This window comes from Gekko japonicus, unplaced genomic scaffold (genome assembly GCF_001447785.1).
Source record: "Gekko japonicus isolate JY-2015 unplaced genomic scaffold, Gekko_japonicus_V1.1 scaffold43, whole genome shotgun sequence".
NCBI classification, from domain to species: domain Eukaryota; kingdom Metazoa; phylum Chordata; class Lepidosauria; order Squamata; family Gekkonidae; genus Gekko; species Gekko japonicus.
In genome coordinates, this window is record NW_015173123.1 from 1,361,212 (window position 1) to 1,383,417 (window position 22,206).

The following is a 22,206-nucleotide window of genomic DNA, read 5'->3' on the forward strand; positions in this document are numbered from 1 at the left end:
TCTCTCCGATAACTCCCAGTCTCCCCCGAACTCCCGGAGTCGGGAAACATTCCTTTGTCAAAAAGACTTTCTCGAAGCCCACTGCCTCGACGGGAGTACACCTCCCTGGTGCCTTGAGTGTTGTACAAAGCCCAGTCATCCTGTGCCGGTGTCTTCCGCGCACCCCAATTCGAAGGGGTTGGAGGCGGCCAAGACAGGTAGGCAGGCAGTCGGGGAATCGCTCCCCCCACAGCACCTTCCCCTGGTGCGGTAGTTGTAACAATCAACGGTGCGGAGGTAGTGGGGACCGATCCTGTGTCCCCCTCCGTGGTTGGTAGGTTTCCCTCAGACCCGCTCATGGTCTCGCCAGAATCGGGACGATAGGAGAAAAGGAGTTCTAACAATATGTTGGATCCCCAAGCATCGAGAATAAATCCACGTTTCAAAGAAAGTAAAGTTTATTTCAAAGCATTGGAAAGGTACTCAAACACGTTCCTTGTTAGAACTGGGTACAAGCAGTTAGGGCAGACATGATAAAGGGATTCAAGTTAGATACACAACCAATGGATAACGTTCCCGCTGGCGGGCAGGAGAAAACGGTTGCTTGCTCAGGTCCTGGGAACCAGGCGAACAGTAGACATAACACAGGTGCAGTTCACAGGCTTGATAAGTAAGAAGCTAACAGCGAAGCATACTCTCCCCCTCACATCCTCCAGTTGTTTTACTTTGGCATTACAGCAGGGAAAACACATAGGCCAGCTGGCAGGGACAGGGATCACATATGTACAATCAGAAGTTATACAGAACACCATGGCAGCTTGCTGACAGCACCATATGGGCTCTGCAGCAATGGTACTTTTCAGGGGAAAGGTGAGCCTCAATTCCTTAGCCGTTGCCTTGGAAGAGGCTCTCCTCAGCTCCCCAGGCTGAGGGTCTCCTACAGAGACCCTGGGAGAGTCCGGAACGATTCTGGACTCTTCCCGTCAGCCGAGTCTCAGCACACCCCCATCAGAGTAAGATGGGGTGCGACTGAGCAGTGAAACACTTAGACTGGAAGTCCAGGTCCCCACCATCTTCACCCCATCTACCATCCCTTGCCTGTTGGTCACTATTAAGTTGAGTATGGCTGAGCCCCTCGTAGCTTCCTCCACCATTTGATGAAGGAAATTGTCATCCAGATGCAAGCCATTCCAGCGATGCCTTCTGCTCTCCTCCCCCCCCCCGCAGAAACTGTGGACAGCTCATTCTGAGCTCATTCACGCCACCGCTGTGGCACGAGTTGACTGGCAAGTGAACTCAGAAGTCATTTAAATGCCTTCTGAGCTCATAGGTGAGTTGCACCGTGGGGTGGGGCGACTTTAAAGGGTTCCAACCGTTACCTTGGGTGCCAGCATGTCTGACCCATGAACTGAATGAACGTCGGCTAAAACCATGGTGGTTCGTGGTTGGTTCACAAACCATGCTACAGTTTGTGACAAATTCTGGTTCATAATTCGGTTTGTGCCCATACCTAGTTCAGAGTTCATAGAGACTTAAAATTCACATTTGCTTACCGCACTTGAGTTGAAAACATTTAATCTGGTTTCCCTGGGTGCAGAATTAGGTTTTTGCCATTGATGGGGGAGCATATCTTCATAGTCCTCCCACTGGGGGCAAGGCTGTTCCTGAACATCTTGCAGAAGCCTGTTCCTGAACATCTTGCAGAACCCCCTGGGGGCAAGGCTGTTCCTGAACATCTTGCAGAAGCCTTGGGAGGCAAGGCTGTTCCTGAACATCTTGCAGAAGCTTTGGGAGGCAAATGCCCAGTACACTGCCTGACATGCAGGGCTGGTGCTACCATTAGGACAACTAGGTGGCCACCTACAGTGCAGACCTTAGTGGGTTACAGAACTGACAATCAGCATTAGGGTGTGAAAAAGGAGGGAGTTGAGGTAAACAGTGTGAATCTTGTCATAAATCATTGAAGGGTGAATTCTCTATGCAATTGGCTAGAACAGAATTAGCAGTTGGGGGGGAGTGAAATCATGTTGGAGTAAAGCAGAGAGTGAGATTAAGGAATGAAGGGATAAAGAAGGTGTTGTAGCAGGCTCAGAAGAAAGTAAAGAAAAAGATAAAGAGAAGAACAGGACAGTGTTTCAGAATTTTCCTGTAGAATTCTTATTGCTGGGGAAATTATTTTTGACCGAATAGGGAACACATAAAAAGGAGTTTAGGTCCAGAGGTAAGTGAGCACAAATCTTTTTTGGCTAATATATGCTAACCCACAGGAATCTTATTCACAGAGGGGAAAGTTGTGGTGTTTCATGTTTGCTCTGGAGATTAAAAGTTGCTAGGAGAGGATCCCACCTGTGGGCACCTCAGGAATCATGCCACTGTTGTTTGCGCCGATGTTTGTTCACTTAGAAAAGAATCCCGGGTGTATGTGGCAGCAAAGTTGGCATCTGGGTTTATTGCAAGCTCTGGTACCAGTGTCCAAGTTCAAATTAAATGTTGTAGTATTCTGGGGTGAGGAGTTTGAGTTTGGGGGCGGGGGGCTGTCTGTGTGCTTGAAAAGGTTTGCCTACCTGTGCTTGTGAAAGGGAGCTGTTATTATCCAGTAGAGGTTGTAAATTACTGATGATGCATTGAACTGTTTTGAGTTGAGAGCTGTATGTGACCACTAGTGGTGTTCTGTTATTGGAAGAAGGCTCTCACACTTCTTTAATTCTTCAAACGATGAAAAGCAGTTGTTTGGTAGGGCATTTTTATAAAGCTTATAGAGAACAGGACTGTATTTTATGCCACAATATATGCTATATATTATTGTTTTGTTGTATGTTCTATCATGCTTTTACAGCATTGATTTCATTGTATGTAATTCCATTTTCTGCATTGCTTGGCATCACGTTTGATACCTTTTTTTGCATTTTTGTAAGCCTATTCCTATTGCATTGTTTATTACATCTCATATGCTATTTTATTACAATAATCTATACCATGTAATCCACCTTGAGTCTCAAGTAGAAAACTGGTAAATAACTAATAACGTATAAATAAATAATGATGGGCTGACCGCCACTGTTCTCCTTTGCCCCTCCAATAAAAATTTTCTGGCTACGAGCCGTGTCTGGAAAGAAATGGGCAGAATGACAGCTTCATGGCTGCAAGAAAGGGGAGGAAAGTAGAGAAATTCTGCTGTTGCTGCAGACGATCAAGTGCAGGGAAAAAATATGTCTGGACTACGAACTTTGCAACTGCTCCCACACCTTTCCCTAAAGTTATATGAGTGCCTTACTTTATGTAGTTAGATTAGAAACTGCTGCATTTGTATTAGTATTAGTTTTAATTACTTTTATACACTCTTATATTTGTATACCTTAATTTTTATATTTTACCGGGCTATGGTCATTCTTTTTCTTACTTACTTGTAAAGTGAATGCCCTACTTACAAGTCAGTAATAACAACCCCTGGGACTCAGCAACTACGGCTGGCAGTAGATGATCTCAGCCACAGGTGGCTGCCAGCCGTAAGTGGCTGAGACATGGCAAGCTAAGTTAATAAAACACACCGAAGCATCAGTACTTGACCTGAAGGAATAAGTCACAAAACTTGCAAAGGAAAAGGCATGCGAAATAAGATTTTGATATGCTTGAAATGGAAACGTTCAAGAGACTTAAATTCTAACATCACAATTCACAGGATGATTCCAAATGATTTGTGCTAAAACTGTTTTCTGTTTGAGAAAGAAAATCAAAGATTGTTGTATTACTTATTTTAACATTTTTTAAAAAAAAGCAATTTCAAGTTTTGTGCTTTTCACTTTTCCTACAATTAAGCTGTTTTTGAAAACTGGTTAGCAGTGGGGGAAGGGCACAAGCGGTTAGCCTTGCCTCGGGTTCAAAAAAGCCTGGCACCGGCCCTGCTGACATGCAGAAGCAGGAAATTTGGAGACCTCCAGCCCAAACTACTGTTCACTGCCTAATGAAAGAAACCAAGAAGTCAGTAATTAGGCCTAAGCTCTTTAAAGATCTGCTGCCTTTTCAGCCAGCCCAAGGCCCCTCTTGAGTCCCATGGATGGGAATATATAATGATTTTTTTAAAATTCAGATTATTCATGTACTTATATTTTTCTGGCTTTATGAATTTTTATATTAAGATTTTATTAGGATTTAGTAAGAGCCTACTAAGTGGTAAGGCCTCTCCTTTGTAGTCTCTTTGTAGTGTCTTTTAGGTTGATGCTAGCAAACAAGAAACAACATTCTTTTTTTATCAAGTTGTTTGGATGAAATAGCTATCTTAGGCTGCGGTCACACGGAACATTAGCCATGCGAGTCTGACGGAAGACATGCGGGTTTTCGGGGCGCGATCTCACCGGCACATCTGGGAAGTGTAGCACTCCCGTGGCTCAAACGAGGCTTCCTGCCGAAACCACGCGGCAAAAAACTAGTACCTCCGAGGTACTAGTTTACGGAAACCGCGGGGCAAGGGCGGGCGTCTGATCGCGTTTCCGGTGGCATCCGGCGCCGGCCCATGTTCCCTGGCGAAAAAGTTTTTTTTTCCTTCAAGTCTTTGTGGATGCGCAAAAGCACACAACGGAGCATGCGCAGTCATGGTGTAAACAAAAATAAAACCTTCCAGTTTGCCGCACCGCGCACTTCGTTTTTGCGCGTGGGATTGTCCTGCGATCGGCACCTCTCCTTTCCCACGGAACCTCCACAGTACCTCCACGGGAGGTCTGATCAGGTAACCGCGCCTTAGTTTGCCCCGGGGCAAACTGCCACACTTCCCCCCCCGCGGTTTCCTGCCCGTGTGACCGGGACCTCAATAAGCCTTCAGTGCAGCATTGCTGGTAAAGTAAGGAATACGTTTTTTTCAATAGATATATTTGCTTGGCTTTTTACTCACAGTATAGAGTTCGTAGTTTTAGTTGTTTGAGGTAAAACTCTGCAGTGTCTGGGTCAACAAGGGCTTTAGTTTCATATCTGAAAACAACATCTTTTGTTTGGGTATGATGAATCCTTGGGTATTATTAATAAGGTTAGGTTAAATAAACATTTAAGATATCATATAGTCACACCTTTTGCTGTAATGGACAAGTGAATGAATGCCTGCTCAAATGATGCTCTGCCATTCTGTGACCAATTATGATTTCTGAGGTTGTGGGTCACATGTGCCAAATGAAGCGGAGGGGAAGCGAGGCTCTTTCCTCCAGAGGAATTTGACCTGCAGTTGCACGATCACACAGTCCTTGGAAGCTGTGGGCACAGCCCGCCACTGCGTGATCAGATGCAACCACGGGTGAGGGGGGGGGAGGGTTGCCGTTTGTTTCTGATACACTTAAAAGAGGAATTGATGAATCGCATCTCTGCAATGAGGGCTCCCTATGGAGTTTGCGACGATGCGCATACTGAGAAGGGGGTGGGGGGGAATACAACGGCACGGAGTCGGAATGGCCTGATCAGACCATCCTAACACCATGAGAGTGTGCTGGAGCGATCAGACACGGGAAAGTCCGTCCGTGGCCCGTGGCAACCCATTGACTACCGGACTTTCCCAGTGTCTTTTAACTCTGCTTCTGCGACGGAGCAGAACGGGTTGCCGATGGCTGCGGGGTGCTTCCCAGATGTTGTTATCTGATTGCGCCCTTTAAATCTGCCCGGCATTCATGCCTATGGCGGGTCTAATTGTGCATATGATCGCAGCCTGAATGTTATCTTTTGACTATGTCATTTTGAGTATAAAACTTCATGTACTTCCTTGTATTGCTGAGAAAGCAGTCAATTTTTGATAGGCTATTTTGGCCTGCTTTCCAATATTTCATTGCAATTAAATATCTAAAGAACTTTTCCATCCTCACGGAGACTTCTCTTGTGTGTTCTGTTATTGGGCTGGGAGCACACAAGCAAGAATTTGTAGAACACTCCAGTGCTCATTTCTTTATTTCCTAGCACCGGAATTTCCTGAACTGAGAGGAACAACATGATTTTGCTGCCAAAGGATCCTGGGAATTGTAGGGGGGTGGAGTTCTGCAACCCTGGAAACACCAATAGTGGCCCTCCAAAGCTTGATAGGCAGCTCTGGCTGCCAACAAGAGACCTCCCATTCTGCTCTATGGGAGCAGAAGGGATAGATACCCCCAGCTCACGCTCAGCTGCTTTCACTTTGCAGAGAGGGAGTAGTTACTGTTAGAGGCATAGAGGGAAGGAGCTGGAAGTCTGTGGGAACAGTGTTGGTGCTTCAGGGCTCTGAGGCACCTGTCCCTCTGCCACAGCCAGGAAGAGGGGCTCAGCCAGTGGGCTTCTTGGCTGAGGACCCACACCGTCCCTGTCAGTGGGAGTTTTGTCCACCTGTCCCTGGCTTGTTTGAGACAGTCCTGATTCCTGAACCTGCGGCCCTGATTTCTCCAGAGAGCACTTTCCTAGGGGCACCTGCTTTTGGGGGGGGGGCGCTACTCAATCCTCACCACACTTGGAGGGCAGGTAGAGGGGCATCCCAGTGAGGTCCTCTGTGAGTTTGATGTCTCCAGCTTGCAGGGGGTCCATCCAACACACTCCTAAGAGAGCACTTTCCTGGGGGCACCTGCTTTGGGAGCTGTACCTTGGCCCCCCTAAATCCAATCCTCACCAAACTTGGATGGCAGATAGAGGAGAGTCAGCTGGAGACGCATTGTGAGTTTGGCATCTCTAGCACACCGGGGTGTGTGTGTGTCATTCTATCATGCCACGAATCTCATGAACCACAAACTGGTTCATTCAACGGAAAGGCTCGTGTTCATCCCTAGTTTCTACCCAAGCCCAGTGTTCCATCTGGCCCTGCTTTACCATCCTGTCTCTAGAAACATTCCTCAGACATACAATAAAACGAGTAACGTAAGCTGGTTTCCCTAACCAATAGGAACAGCATAGTTTTGCTCCAAAGAATCCTGGGAATTGTAGTGGATAAGGTGAGAATTCTCTGTTAGAGAGCCCAAATTCCCCAGGATAGAAGTGCAATTGAGATATTGTTGTATTTGGGTTTGTTGGTCAACTAAGCTTTATATATAGTTCATTTGTTTGCTACAGTGAGATTTACAAACTATGAAATGATATCTGGTTACCTGGATCTTTTGTGTTTGTTGCCTAGGCACAATTTACTGGACTTCAAGATAAACACCCTGTTGTCGCAGTGTCAAGATCCAAATTTATTGAATCCGATTCATGGCATTGTTCAGAGTGTGGTCTATCATGAAGAATCTCCACCCCAGTACCAGACCTCTTATCTCCAAAGTATGTAACATGTTAGTCCTGTGGGTCTCTGTCGTCCCTTCTGGACTTGACCCAAGTTACTGTGAAATTGCTTGTATAAATAACAGAGATTTGATTAATCAAAAGGTTCCTTGTTAACATGTTGAGTTAAGAGGAGTATAGAATTAATCATATTTTTATTAAAATCAGATGAGGGTGTAATTATACCCTTATATTCTAATCAGATGCAAAAATAAGTTTGGCTGCTAATAGGGGATGGGAAAACTCCAGATCCTTAATTTTTTTACCCAGTTTTGGACATACCTTCTAGGAAAATGACACAGCCGCCTTCCACTCTAGTGCACTAACCCTGTGTTTCTTTTTGCTGACTGCAGGTTTTGGGTTTAACGGCTTATGGAGGTTTGCGGGACCATTTTCAAAGGTGAGTGGATGTCTCTCATGCTGATGTTTTGTGTCTGTTGAGTCTGTACACCAAGGCAACACCTGACAAAAATTAGGGTCTCAGGAGCTAAAACTGGTTCTTGGGTCCTCTCTTCAGAGTAGGCACTGTTGCAGGCATCTCTACAGCGCAGGGGATAGACACCCCTGTTACCTTGCACTGTATCCAGAGTGCTGGTCAAAAGCCCAGGTCTGCTTCAACAATATCGAAAACATCCTGCCTGATTAAAATGAGTAGGAGTGCTGGGACACAGCTTTGCAGGGAACCTGGAGTTGTGTTGCTGATGTAAAGGTGCAGTGTACCGCCATGCAGCATTACCCTGCTGTCTTTTAGTGGCAGTCAAACCACTGATTGCTGGACACTGGACAGCCAAGGCAGTCTCTGCAATAACAATGAACAGGCTGATGCAATTGTGGCATCGTTTGGGGATGGAGGTGCTGGCCCGCCAGGTGAAAGTGGGTAGAAGCCAAGCTCATCTGGCTGATTTTTTAAGGATGTCATTACCTTTCCTGGAATAATATACTAAGATTTCCAGCAAGGTCTATCCCAGCCCCACAGTCTTCAATTTACATTTATTGCAGAGTTGAGACAACTCTGACATGGCTTTGGTTTGTATTTTTTATTTTGATACAATTCAACTCCAGAGAGTCAGCAAAAAATAAAACAGAGAAAACATGCAGTGTGTCAGACTCTTGAACAAACTTGCTCTCAACAACACTCTCTGTGGTAGTGATTTGTTTATTGAGAGATTAAGATGTTTCAAGCTAAGACAATCCATGTCAGAACTGACTCCCTTGACGCCAGTTCAGATAATATACATAGTTCAAAAGACACACACACCCCTTATGACCAGTCCAATCACAACAACACATCCAGCCCACCAGATCTACTGTGCACCATTACTCTCCCCCGGCACCTGCACGTTTAGTATCTAGCGATGTCTAGCTTCCATGGTCAAGCATGCATTCTTCCTTGGTAAAGGGAGGCCCCGCTTAATGCTGTTACAAGCTAGCAGCGACTTCCAGCAAAGCAGTCCTCACACTCACCAACTCCCTTCTTCCAGCCAGAATGACATATGACAGTAGACATACAGAACCACAGTGCAGCAAAAGAACAGCAAGAATCATGGCAAACGAGACTCAAGTTTGACACAGTGTAACAGCCACAAACCAATGAGCACAGATTAAGATTTTTTAAACTGGCTTTGTTTTTGTTATTTATTTGAAATATTTATGAAACCCGCCTTTCTCCTGTCAAATTGGGACCCAGTGGTAACAGACAAAGAATCATAGTGGTAGGAACCAACAACTAGAGAGGTACACTGTGAGTAAGAGATGTTCAATATCTAATTACAATAGTTCTTAAAAAATCTTAATATAAGTGTGATTTTATAATATAAATTAGTGAAGTGACACAACACCTATACAATAGAATATCTCATTCATAACTTTTATAACATAAGGAAAAATCCCAGACAAGCAATACTCCCAGCAGTCCATTTCAATCACAAAAAATGTCAGCAAGGTTCAAACTCCATGATATAGCAAAGAAGTTCTCGAAACTATGTCAAAGAAGTCCAATATGGTTTCCCGATATAATCAGTACACACGTTTCGACGGTCTTTTTTCAAGAAATATATAGTCATATCCACTGGTTAGTTTCGTAACATTTTATCTTTGGGCATGTTTATTCAAAAGCCCTTCTGTAACATTCACAAAAAGAAAAGATCTGTGGGAGTAAACAGGCACCAACTTATAACTTTTTTAAACGGAATGCATCTCCAACATTAATCTAGCTTGAAGAGTGCCCAAGGCATGTAAGGTAATAGGCAAACACAGTAAATACCAAATACATTAAAAGCATATTACAGTAACCAATATGAAAACAGTGTCAGCAGCCAGAAAGCATTCTCTTTCCCCTGCCCCTTTTTGGGAGACCAGACGCCAACTGTCCCACAAGCTTCCAGAATAACTCTGCTTTACTGCCCCACAAGAAAGCCAGAAGGTGGTAGCCACCCTGACCTCTTACAGGAGGCTCCCCTACATCTCGGGGCAGTAACTACCCCACTTACAGATGCGCTGTATGAAGAAGCCTCCCTGGAACCAAATGCCCATCGTTTTCACTGGGTGACCCTAAGTTCTAGTATCAAGGGAGAGGGAGAAAAAGGTTTCTCTCACATTTTGTAAACCACTCTATGTTTCCATCTTTTTTGGGGTGGTGGTGGTTTTTGTCTTTTTGTCCCTCAGAATTGGCTTTTTATATTAAGTGTTCTCTTTCTCTCTCTTTCTCTCTCTCTCTCTGTCACACATGCACACACTCCGCATCATTTTACACCAGTTACTCGTTTTCCCCAAGTGCTGATCATCAGTATGGCAGGATGTTCTCCTTAGCTAGAGAGATGATCAAGGCGAGGGCAGGCACAGTGAGTTTTCCAAAACAAGCTACATCCTGACCTGTGGCTAGGGTCACCTTGTGAGGTGACTTTTTGAGCGCCTCTGACTACCTCAATATGCCATCTTCTGGTATCGGCCCTGCTCAGGGTCTGGTCATCATGGGTGGCCATTTGCGCATTAAATTTCACCACAATAATATTGCAAGAAACTATTAGGTGATGGGAAGAAAAAACTCCTAGAGTTGTAGTGCAGTACCACATTTGTTTTAAAGAACAGCAGAGAGAAAAATAATTATTGGGGGGGGGATAACTCTTGAGAATTTTGGTGTGTGTTTTTTAAAAGAACTTTTTAGCCTCACTGTTTTTAAGACTCATGTCACAGAACCAAGCAGGCAACGGCGGCACCGTAAAGCCTAGCAACATTTGTCTGCACACAAGTGGCTGAGGTGCGGCTCACTGAACCCTCTAGAAGTCTCACCTTCGGAGGTCTGCCTGTGCAGTCCGTCTGTCTCTTGGTGAGCAACAAAGAGTTTTGCCACAGGGCAGGGGCTCTGAACGTGTAGGCCAGATGAGCCAAGACTGCATGCAGATGCAGCAAGAGTCACTAGCCAGTCTGGCCTGGACCTTTGTCCCCACCCCTTTTGCCATTCCGGTGTTTTGCCTCTTGTTCAGTTCTCTTTATTCCTGCCTATAACATCAGGCCCTCTCTTCTTTCTCTGTCTCCCTGCTGCTCCTCTGCAACAGCAGCAGAACTGCCACTCTCTGCCAACTGTGGCTCAGTGGTAGAGCCTCTGCTTTTCATGCAGAAGGTCACAGGTTCATCATTGTGGCTTCTGTGCAGTCCCACATGGGACTGTGCAGTCGCAGGCCAGCCACAGAAAAGGTTTCCAAGCTTTCTAATAGACTAGGAGCGCCCCTCCTCCCTCTGGCCCTTTCCCGCCAAAACACTCACATGACCAGGAGGGGGGCACTACTCCCTCAGTTCTCTTTTTGCCACCGCAGAGAAAAGATCTCCACTGCTGTTCTCTGTGTTTTTTCTTCACCTCAGTTCTGAGGTTGAGGAGACTTTTTTCTGTTAACAGTTTTTATTCAAGTGAACAATATAATACATCTAAAGAAGAAATGTTTTGTGGATTTCCACTGTGTCATCATGACTAAAAATGGTGCTGTTCAACAGCCATTCTCTGTGCCTTGGCAGCCGAGGGCTTCACACAGCAGAGCGGCCTGCTCTTGCTGTCACCAGTGTCCCCTGAAGGCATGTGTGGAAAGAGCTGGACTCAGAAGAGCTCTCTCCAAAGGCTTCCCCCTCCCTGGTGAGGAGGGGTGGACAAAGAGCCGGGCTGCAATGGCCCTCTTAGGAGGTCGCCTGTGTGGAAACAGCCTGATGAAGGCCTATTCCCACTTCTGCTGAGGACAAAGAGCCTGGCTTAAATAGCCCTCTTCAGAGGTTGGCTGTGTGCCTTGAAGTCACAACCCCCTTGACATCGAAGCATTTCTGCCTAAGGGGTCTCTGGCCTCTATGCCTTCGATGTCGACCTAGAAGCCCTTCCCTCCCTTCTCTCGGTGCGGGGGGGGGGGGAGGCTGGGAGGCGTGGCCTGGCTGAGGCTGCTTAAATGAAGGCCCCTCCCTTCCCTTTGAATGAAGAAGCTTGGAGGTGCGGCCTGGCAGAGACTGCCTGCCTGAAAGATTCTCTGGCCACTCCCACCACTTCCAGTGAAGCAGCTTGGAGGCGTGGCCTGGCAGACGCGTGGCCTGTCTTAAGGAGACTTTCCCCCTCTCTGCCTTTCTGTCACTTCTGACCAGAAGCCTGGAAGTGTGGCCTCATGAAGGCCCCGTTTTAAACCTTTGCTGTGCCTGACTGAAGGAACCCTTCCCTGGCTGTCCTCAGGTCCACGTTGGAATCTGTGGAGGCATGGGTTCACACAGCCTTGTAATTCTCTGTGCCCCTTTGTGGAAGGTATTGTGTGTCAGAATGCTATTGCGCCCTTTAGTTTTAAATGTTTGATGTATAGGAACCTTGGCACACTGTGCCAGGCAATGTGAGCCACCTTGAGCCCGCTTGCAGGGAGGGCAGGTTATAAATATAATAAATAAATAAATAAATAGTTGGGGTTGTTTGGACCTCTTCAGCTTCTGTAGCTTTGAAGAGTGGCTGAGGTGGGCGGAGTTTCCCCTTCATGTTGTTAGCCGTGTCCTAGACAACAGACTACTTATGCCTAAGGCCTGCTGTGGTATTTGACCACTCACTCTATTGGGATTGCCTGGATTCCAAGGTCAGAACCAGTCCTCTGCTGAGTTCCACTCCAAGCCCTGTTCCTAAGATCTAGTTTTGAAAGCTGACACTCTGACACAGCAGCCTCAATCCACTGCCCTGCTGCAGTCTCTCAGCACTGATACGTAACCCTATAGGGCTTTCCATTCCAGTATTATTTCAAGCGCAGGCAAGGCTTACTGTTTCCGAGTTCTTTAGCCACGATGACCGATACAGACGCTTATCATAGAGCTCCGAGGATTTCAAGGTTTTTTCATTTGTTTGCTGGATAAGCTTACTTCATAGAGATCATTTCAGCTCATCTATTACGAGAGGATTATTTTGCCAGCTAAGAGGAGTTTGAAAAGCCTGCTGATAACTGGTGGCATAGTTTTCTTTAGAGGCGGGAGGACAGCTTGGTGCAGCTGACTCATTAAGACAGAAAACTTTGAGGCTTCTAAGTTGAGATAAATTTTACTAGTTCTCTCTGACATAGAATGAAGAGGAAATTAATTATTTCAAGCTGGAATGTTTAATGGGAGCTGTCTTGAAGATGGGACAAGGAATTGAGGATTTCAGAGACAGGAAGAGTTCAAATAAGAATAATAATGAAGAATAATAATTAGTTTGGAACCCACCTCTATTAGTTATCACCGCTATACTTTAATACTTTAAACTGGGGGGGGGGGGAGGTCATACCCATACGAGGAAGAGAGGAACTCCCCGCAAAGGAAACAATCCAGACTGGATAATTTTTTTGCCCCATTAAAGCTACAGAACAGGTTTGAATGTTTATTAGAGTATTGTGAAGGGGACGGATGCCCTTTAAGGCAGACTTCTTCAGAGGAAGCAAAAGAAATCCTCCCATCACAATATTTGAGCCTTAAGGATAAAGTAGCAGGTGCAGTGGAGTATGAGTTATTAGCCCACCAGACATCTTTAGTTGCAGAGACACTCCCAAAAAATTTTTCACATCTAGAATTGATCATAAATTTATGGCAGGAGAAAGACAAGGGCCCTCTGATAAATATCTCATTTCAAACCCCAGAGAGGACAAGAATAGACAACACCGAAAAGGAGGGGAACTCTAATATGAAAAGAACAGCGCCCCCTACCAAACTGGATGAATTTAGGATGGATACGCAATCATTAATCTACGACCCTAAAAGTGTTGTTTTAAATATATTTCCATTCCGGGGGAAATATATGGATTGGACGACAAAAATGAGAGCAAGGAATCATCTAGCTTCACTCACCAAAACTGACCCAAAAAACATTGATCTTATAAAGTTGGAAAGATTACCAGGGCCGATTTATCATGAGCGCTTTTTCTTACACTTCTGCTCAAAGCGAATTCCAGCATATTTATTCACACACACCTCTCATTATTCCAATATGGGGATTAGGCTGCAAAGGCATTTTAAAAACTCTCAAATTTGGAGGCTAACTCTAGCAACCCTGAAACTAAGAAGTGAAACTCTGGATTCGGCTATTAATAACCAACCCAAAAGGCGGAAATCGACTTTGCAAAATCTATTATTTTAGATCAATCTGCCATTAAATTTACCTTCACCAATTATGGTGACTAGCCCAAAACTCTTTAACTCCTCTGCTACCATAAAACAACTGACTCACCCTACAACTGAACACTCAACAGACAAGACTAAATTGGATCCAAGGTGGCCAGAAGACGAGGTCGAGACCAAAGTACTGTCTTCCTTTGATAGTTTACCGATGCATGAACAAGACTCCTTGATAAATTGACTGAAACTCTTGGTGTCCACTTTAAAGACTAAAAAGCAGGCCTCCTTTCCTAAGGAGCGATCAGAGTGTCAACATTCTGATGTCCTCCAAAATCAGAAGAAGAGTACGGAGGAACTGGAATTTTCCCCTTCTAGGGAAAACAGACCTCCTCTGGAACCAACTGTAATAATAAATAAAGGAAATACTAATTCAAACTCAATCTCAAAACGACCAAGAATTTTGCATGATAGTTGCTGATTCTGCAACGAATAGGGACAGTAATGCAATGAAACAACTACAGAGCGCAATGCATGAAGCATGACGGTACTCAGACCAGCATAATCCGGATAAAATAAAACCACTAGAAATAGTTTCCTGGAATATAGCAGGATGGAACCGCTGCCAAAGTCAAAACTGCTCCTTTTCCCAACACAACTATGATATAATTTTGATCCAAGAGACCTGGACAGCGCATGAACTTACAATCGAATGCTACCATTCTTTTAACATTGGAGCAACACCAAGCACAGGACCTGGAAGGCATAAGGAAGGCATGGGCATACTAGTGTCTACCTCCCTACGTGCAAGGTGTACAGTGTTACCTACTTTGAAACATCAGGCTATGGCCATCCTTCTTCAATTAGACTCTGAAGTGATTCTTGTGGTCAATATTTATCTTCCTCCCCAACAAGGAAAAAAGAATATCACAACGACCTGGACAGACTTGGAGAGTTACCTTGAGGATCTTCAACTAGAGAACCTTGTCTACAAGTACCTTATAGGAGGGGATTTTAATGCCAGAATTGGGTCATATGACCATTCTCTTCATACTAATTGTAGTGTACACATTTTATCTGCGCATTTCCAAAGACAGCAAGGTAAACTACGCCAGCTCCTGCCTAGCAAGAATGGCTAAAAAATTAAATCTCTTAATCCTAAATGGGAGCGGTGGCGCAGGGGATAATTCCCCTGCTTAACTATAACATCTAAACTGCCAAGCTTTGCCAGTTCTAGCCCCGTGCTGGTGTGAGCAACCAAGCCTTGTCCTAGCTCATCGTCTACCCAGCGATTTGAAAGCTTCGGCAAGTAGATAAATTGGGGACCACCCGTAAGGTTGCATCCTCTGCTACAATCAATGATTGTATTCTTGATTCCATGAGTCATCTATATTATTCCTGTTGACCTACAGGTCAAATACCACTTACTCTTTATTTAACCTGTGCAGAGTTTTAATGTTGAGATGCAGTTTGTTTCTTTTTCATTCTATATTGCACTTTCCCATTAGTTTATAAATCAACAGGTCACTATGACCCTTGTACTACTCTGTTTGAAAGTATCTTAATGCACTGGGGTTCAAGGCCTATGCTGGTGATCTGCATGATAAATCTGTTCCTTTAATTCAGATCACTCATGTTACCCTACCCAAGTCCATGCTAGAAGTTAATATAAACAAAATAAACAAGCAAAAAAAAAAAAGAACAAAACAAAGCATTACAGTAAATGACCTCCTCACAGACGCTGTGAATTCTGCTGTCCAGTCAGACAACATTCTGGGGGCGATAACAGGCTTCTTATCGGATCCCTGAGTCACGTTTCTTTCTCGCCTTCACTTAACGCAAATCTTTTGTCCATGTACAAGAGGCCAAGTTCCATCCTTGGCATCTCCTACTGACAAAGTCTCTGGTGATCAAGATCCTTTCATCTCTGCTGTTTTGTCCACCAGGCTTCCTGCAATTCTGTGTGCACCTATGTCACTTGGTGGACTTAGATCCAACAGTTTGCCATCCTCTCCTCTATACGAGGGCTACCGGTCTCCAATTGATTATATCATTCCATTTAGTGATAAATGGGGAGGATCTATGGCTCAGTGGAAGAACGTCTGCTTGGCAAGCTGAAGGTCCATTCTGGCCATTCAGTTAATGGTCTGGCAGTAGGTGATGAGAAAGATCTTCCTCTGCCTCACACTTTAGAGAGCTGCTGGCAGTCTGAGTGGACAGTACTGACCTTGAACCAATGGTCCGATCCACTATAAGGCAGATTTGAGGTGCTCTGTTACATCCCCCCCCTTGGACTGGAAAGATGATGTGATCTCAAATTGTTCTTATGTCTTCAGTGCAGCACCTGAAGAGAAGCCTATGATAGGCCCAGATCCAGTGCTGGGCGGTTCTGTGTCTTGACCGCTGTACTGTTCCTGCAAGATAGTACCCCTCTTGTTGAAGAGGGAAGCTTCCAATGGTAGAATTCCAATGTTCCCTTTCACAGGGTTTATACTTAGCTGCCTCTCAATGTGCACAGAGATTACTGAGGCCTATGTGCAGCTTCTATATTAAATTTTCCCTGCCACTTTGACAGGTCTTATTGATCCTTTTCAAAGCAACCTGAATGAATTCCCCGCCCTTGTTTTACTAAGATTGGTGGTGGTGGCTCCAAAGGCCTGGCGGAAGAGCTCCGTTTTACAAGCCCTGCGGAACTGTAACAGGTCCCACAGGGCCCTGATCTCCTCCGGGAGCTCATTCCACCAGAGTGGAGACGCCACCGAAAAAGCCGTAGCCCTCAGACAGACCTGCTATGCATCAGGCATGTGGTCTCGGCACAGTCCTTTCTCTCACAGCATTTCTTTTGTCTAGAAGTATCTTCTAGAAGTAGTGCCATCTCTGATGGCTCCTTCGCTATATGTGGGAACCTTTCCCAGTAACTCCTGATGTTCTGCAATATTAATTGTCTCGACAGTACTTTACCTTGACATGATGGGCATATTTACTTTGTCTCTGGTTTTAGTGCAAATGCTCCACAGAGTTAAGGATGCACTGTAATAAAGTTTTAACTGATTAGCAGACACCAGTTCCCTGGTATTCTGATTGGAGGTCTGGGCAACTTAGCATGGCCCCACAAAATGACATTCCAGGCCCTGGCCTTTATGCTTCATTCCTGACAATAACCTTGTTGTTGAGGAATGCACGTCTAATCCCTGACAAAGACAACCTGTTTTATGCTCCCCCCCCCGCCTATATTGCTGCACAGATTGCTCTGCAGACTACACACGTTTTTTTTCCTTGTGGCACATTGTGTCCATCCTTTCTTTAGCCACATCACACCTCTTTTCACTGCCTTCGTTACCATCCTGCAGATCTACTTATTCTCACTTCTGCTGACAAATTAATATGCTTTCCTGCACTGTAGAAGTAGCCTCCCGTATTTCTGAGTGGCAAACACCACTCTTGTAGTACCAGACCTTGCACCTCTAAGTGGGGAGGAGAGTCTTTATAGGAACTGCAGCAAGGTTTGGACCCTGCTTCTTGTGCTGTTGAATGGTTTTGGCAACTCATTTGAAAAAGAAAACAACAACAACAAAAAAACCCTCTCTGATCTTTTCCTTGTTGGATTATTAAGCATGCTACAAAAGAGGAGTATAACCCCTTGTTTTATTTTTGACACTTACATGGTGCTTCATTTATGACAGGGTTCTAACTTATACTCTCTCCATATGTGAAATTTCAAAAGGTACGATGTCCTGCTGGAATCCCCTACCAAGGGTTGTCTCTCACTCCTCATGGTCAGCATCCTCACACAACCCATCCTTGTGGGTCGGTTGACGCTATCACACTGTTTTTGAGTGCACACCCCTTCATTACCGCTCTATGTATGATGGCTGTTTTCAAGAGAGTGCTCTTTTTTCTTTACCACATTCCCACATGTATTTTGGTGGGAAGACTTGCACAGAGCTTACTGCTCTGGTACAGGAGCGTTCTGGGTGAAGGTCAGTTTGTGCTGCTAAACAACCGTTGATAAAAGTGGTCCTCGGTGGTCTCCTTCTGAGAGCTTCATGCCCACCTCCTTCACTCAGTGATCTTGCTAATCTTCCCATGTGGGACTGCACAGAAGCCACGATGATGAAAACAAGGTTGCACTTACCTGTAACTGTTGTTCATCGAGTGGTCTTCTGTGCAGGCACACATCCCTCCCTCCTGCCCCACTGTGAACTCTCTGGGGCTTTGGTTTTCTAGGGGTCTCTAGCGGCGGCATGGAGAGAACTGAGGGAGTAGCGCCCCTCCTCCTGGTCATGTGAGCGTTTTGGCGGGAAAGCACCAGAGGGAGGAGGAGGGCTCCTAGTCTGTTAGAAAGCTTGCAAATCTTTTCCGTGGCTGGCCTGCGACTGCGCAGTCCCCCATGTGGGACTGCACAGAAGACCACTCGATGAACAACAGTTACAGGTAAGTGCAACCTTGTTTCAATCTCTGGCGTCTCCACTTTGAATACATCTCACCCACACTGAGAACTTGTAGGCAGAAAAGAACCCGAAGCACCGTTTCTCAAGGCTTGGTTCAGGTGACTGTAATGCCCTGGGGCTGCCTTTAATGAGTATTCGGGAGCGGCACCTGGCTCAGAATACCGACTGGAGCCTGCCGTTCCGATCCTGCTGGTTCTCCTATGGCAAGACACAGGTTTGGGGAAGGCTGCCAGTTAGCTGTTGTCCCCCATAACCTTTGCTGATGGTGGGTTTGCTTTATTCTATCTTTATGCATTTATAGGTGTTCAGAGCTGTGTTGTGTTTCTCTTTTTTAGCATGTCCTCGTTTTGTTTTAGCATTTATGTTCTGTCCTGGATCAGATCTGCAGGGCACATTGCAGCAAATTTGGAAACATTGCAAAAGGAAAATTGCTATGTACCATTTTAAAAGCCAGCTGCCAGCATCAGCCTCCAGTTACCCGCCACAATCAAAGCAAGCCAGCCTCGTTTTTTAAAAAGGACATTAACCAGCACCATCCCAGTAGGAGCACTGAGCATTCATATAGGGCTTCCAGAGTGCAAGGCACTCTGTGTAGATCAGCACAGCAGCTCTTATAAAGGCCCTTTAAGGTTGGCCACTGTTCTTGTTTGGAAGAGGAATGAGGCTGAGAGGCTCGTCTCGGATTGCTGAAATAATATTTGAACTGGAAGCCTCCCAGATCGCAGCTTATTCTTTATACCCCTGTGCTACACACGTTCCCGACAGGAAGAGTACTAAAATAATCCATCCATAATTGAACCCGCACTTAAGACTGCTCATATATGCCCGTTTATAGGAGGATGTCCCTTGGGAGGAAGCTGCAAGTCCTGGTGGATGGAAAAGTTGGATACTGGTCTGTTAAAGAAGTTGAAGGACTGACCTGTTTCTCATTTTCTAGCAAACACAAATCCCAGACTACGCAGAGCTGATAGTGAAGTTCCTTGATGCCTTGATTGACACGTACTTGCCCGGCATTGACGAGGAAAGCAGCAAGGAGTCCCTGCTGACGCCAACGTCTCCATACCCGCCTGCTGTGCAGAGTCAGCTCAGCATTACTGCGAACCTTAATCTCTCTAATTCCATGACTTCACTTGCCACTTCCCAGCATTCCCCAGGTCAGTCTGCCATTACTTTCCATGGGCTCATGTCAAGGGTGGAGCCGCTGAAACTTCTTTATGGGGACTGCAGACTTGCAGGTCTCCTCTGGCACTGGGAGCGATGCTGCTCTGGTTGTTTTTGGGAGGCTGTTGGACAAGATGCCCTCATGAGATCAGTCCCTAAAGGGGTCCAAGTGCCTGCGTATGTTGCTCCCTTTTGCTAAGCCTGTCCCTCCTGCTCTGTGGGAAGGTAAGTGAACCAGTAGTAACTGCTCCTTCTCATTGCTCTAGCTTAGCTCTGTGACTTTCAGTTGGTCTCATTTTGCCCCAGTTCATAACCTTGTCACAGTCCAGCCAGGGTGGATGCTGTACAGGTGCAGAATTTGGCACTGGCTGCAGAAATTGGATTTGACAAACCTACATGTCTTTCCACAAATGAATCCTAGAATCACAGAGCTGGAAGGGGCCGTCCAGGCCATCAAGCCCAACCCCCTGCTCAGTGCAGGATCAGCCTAGAGCATCCCTGACCAATGTTTGTCCAGCCACTGCTCAAAGACTGCCAGGAAGGGGGAGCTCACCACCTCCCTGATTCCATCCACTCTGGCACAACTCTGACTGTCAAAAAGGTTTTCCTAAATCCAGCCGGAACCTTCCCGCCCTTAATTTAAATCCGTTCTTGGGAGCCCTGTCCTCTGCTGCCAACAGGAATGGCTCCCTGCCCTCCTCTGAGTGACACAGCCCTTCAGATCCTTCAAGAGAGCACTCACGTCCCCCCTCAACCTCCTCTTCTCCAGACTAAACATTCCCAGGTCCTGCAGCTTTTCCTCATAGGGCAAATGCATGCATATTTGCTCAACTATCATAATATACAGTATGTAGTTTGCAGAATGGCACCTTTCTGTGCATAGAACCTGATTTTTAACACTAAAAGTACAAACAGCCCTAGGAATCGCAGCGTCTTCCCTTCTCGCAGGGGGGTGGTGATAAGGATTCTGATGCCTTGCAAGACATTGGAAAATAATAGAAATGCAGAAAAGATGCAAAGATCAATGAATAAATAAGTGGCAAGGCTCCGTGTGTAGCTGTCTAACCTGCCCCACATACAGAGAAAGTCTGGATGTATTTATTGCTGACTTGTTTTAAAGGTGTACACTGTGCCTTTTAGTCAAATTACTGTCAAGGCAGCTTTGAAACTACATATTAAATAAATATAAAAGAAGCGAATTTTTATTTATTTTAAATGTTGATATCCTGGTTCTTCAAAGCTTGCTTGAGCATCTCACAAACTCAAAGGTAAAATCTTGAAAATTTAGCATTAACCTATTCGGCAGCCCTTGGCTGGGGGTGTCTTTCTCCTCACTCTGACAAATAAAGGGGAACCCAAAATGTTGATCGGAGAAAAATCATGATGCCCCTGCAAACACTGTGAATATATTAAATGTGATTATTGCAGTACTTGCAAAGAGTATACAGTGAGAAGGAATTAATACCGTTGAAAAATGGACAGAGAAGGACATTCACATTCAGATACAATTCCAAGACAGGAATGGTGACCAAGATAACAAAGGAATAACCACGATAACAAAACAGGAATATGTTTCGGAGGATTCTTCTTCAGTATGCCAAAAACAAGTAGACAAAATTGTTGCTCTTATGGAGATATTCCAGGGCCGTAGCTAATATGGGATGTATGGGGTCCCACCCCCTCCTGAATTCCTGCATGCCCCACCACCACTGCTGCCTATTGGCGGCCAGCACTTGCTCTGAACTCCCATCATGCCCAGGCACGCAGACATGTCTTTGCATGGAGCCATCGGGCAGCCTGCTGAGCACCATGCTCCAAATCGATGTGCCAGCCACCAGCTCACCCCATCTCTCGGCACTGCTCTCCCGGTGACAGCGCGCCTGCTGGAGACAGGTGTCTTGGACAATGTGCTCCAAGTGGGTGAGTGAGTGCCCACAAGACTGCCCCTTCTGGTCTGGTGTGTCCCAGCCTGAGCTGTGCTCGTGGTTTGCTGGCCTTGCCTTCCTGCTGGGATTCCCCTCCCGCTGGCGTGCCTGTCCCAGTGGCGAATGTCACTTCGCTCCTGCTTCCCCTCTCCCTTGCCCTTCCTTTCCCTCTCCTCGTGTCAAATCCCATCACTCTCAAACATTGTCCTCGCTTTCCCCTTGCACCTTTCCAGCGAGCCTCGTTTTTGCTTCCTATTTTCCTGGGCAAGTATCCGCTTCGCACATTTTGTTTTTATTTTATTTCACAACTTTTATTTTTTGTCCTCCTAGCGCCCTCCCACCGAAAATCATTTAGCTACAGATATTCACTGCCTTACGATAGATAGATAGATAGATAGATAGATAGATAGATAGATAGATAGATAGTGTCAGCAAGCTGCCAAAGGATCTTTCTTGTTTCTATAACCATTCTGATGTCTGTGTCATGCAATGTACTTGTATGTATATTTCCCCCACCTTTAGATCCGCTCATCTAGGGATGCGCATAAGTTCATAGTAAATGCATTCCTATTAGACTACACCAGCCATGCTATTCTGTAACGTTATCTTTTCCAAGGTCACAGGTGGTTGAGAGAAGAAACTTGCTTTGACTTTAATGAGTAGAAACTGTGAAAAGCGTTTTGTAGTGATAACACAGTTGCCGTTGCTTTCCCAAGGATTTGGGCGCGTAAAATGCTTTTAGGCGCAAATGGGAACCAGGTTTATTGGCTGTAACAATTATGAATTTGCTTTAACCTTTCCAGCATCCTGCACTTGTGTTATTCTGAACAGTGCCTCTGTTCAAGTGACTCATGGCTTCAATA

General features: G+C 45.5%; 1 protein-coding gene across 1 annotated transcript in view; it reads left to right on the top strand.

Annotated features, from left to right (window-relative positions):
• Positions 1–22,206, top strand: part of NF1 (neurofibromin 1) — a 306,134-nt gene that overhangs the window by 268,642 nt on the left and 15,286 nt on the right. The window contains exons 55-57 of the mRNA XM_015421915.1: positions 7,082–7,224; positions 7,578–7,624; positions 19,195–19,411. Of these exons, the coding sequence (XP_015277401.1) occupies positions 7,082–7,224; positions 7,578–7,624; positions 19,195–19,411 (407 nt within the window). The remainder of the gene's footprint in view (positions 1–7,081; positions 7,225–7,577; positions 7,625–19,194; positions 19,412–22,206) is intronic.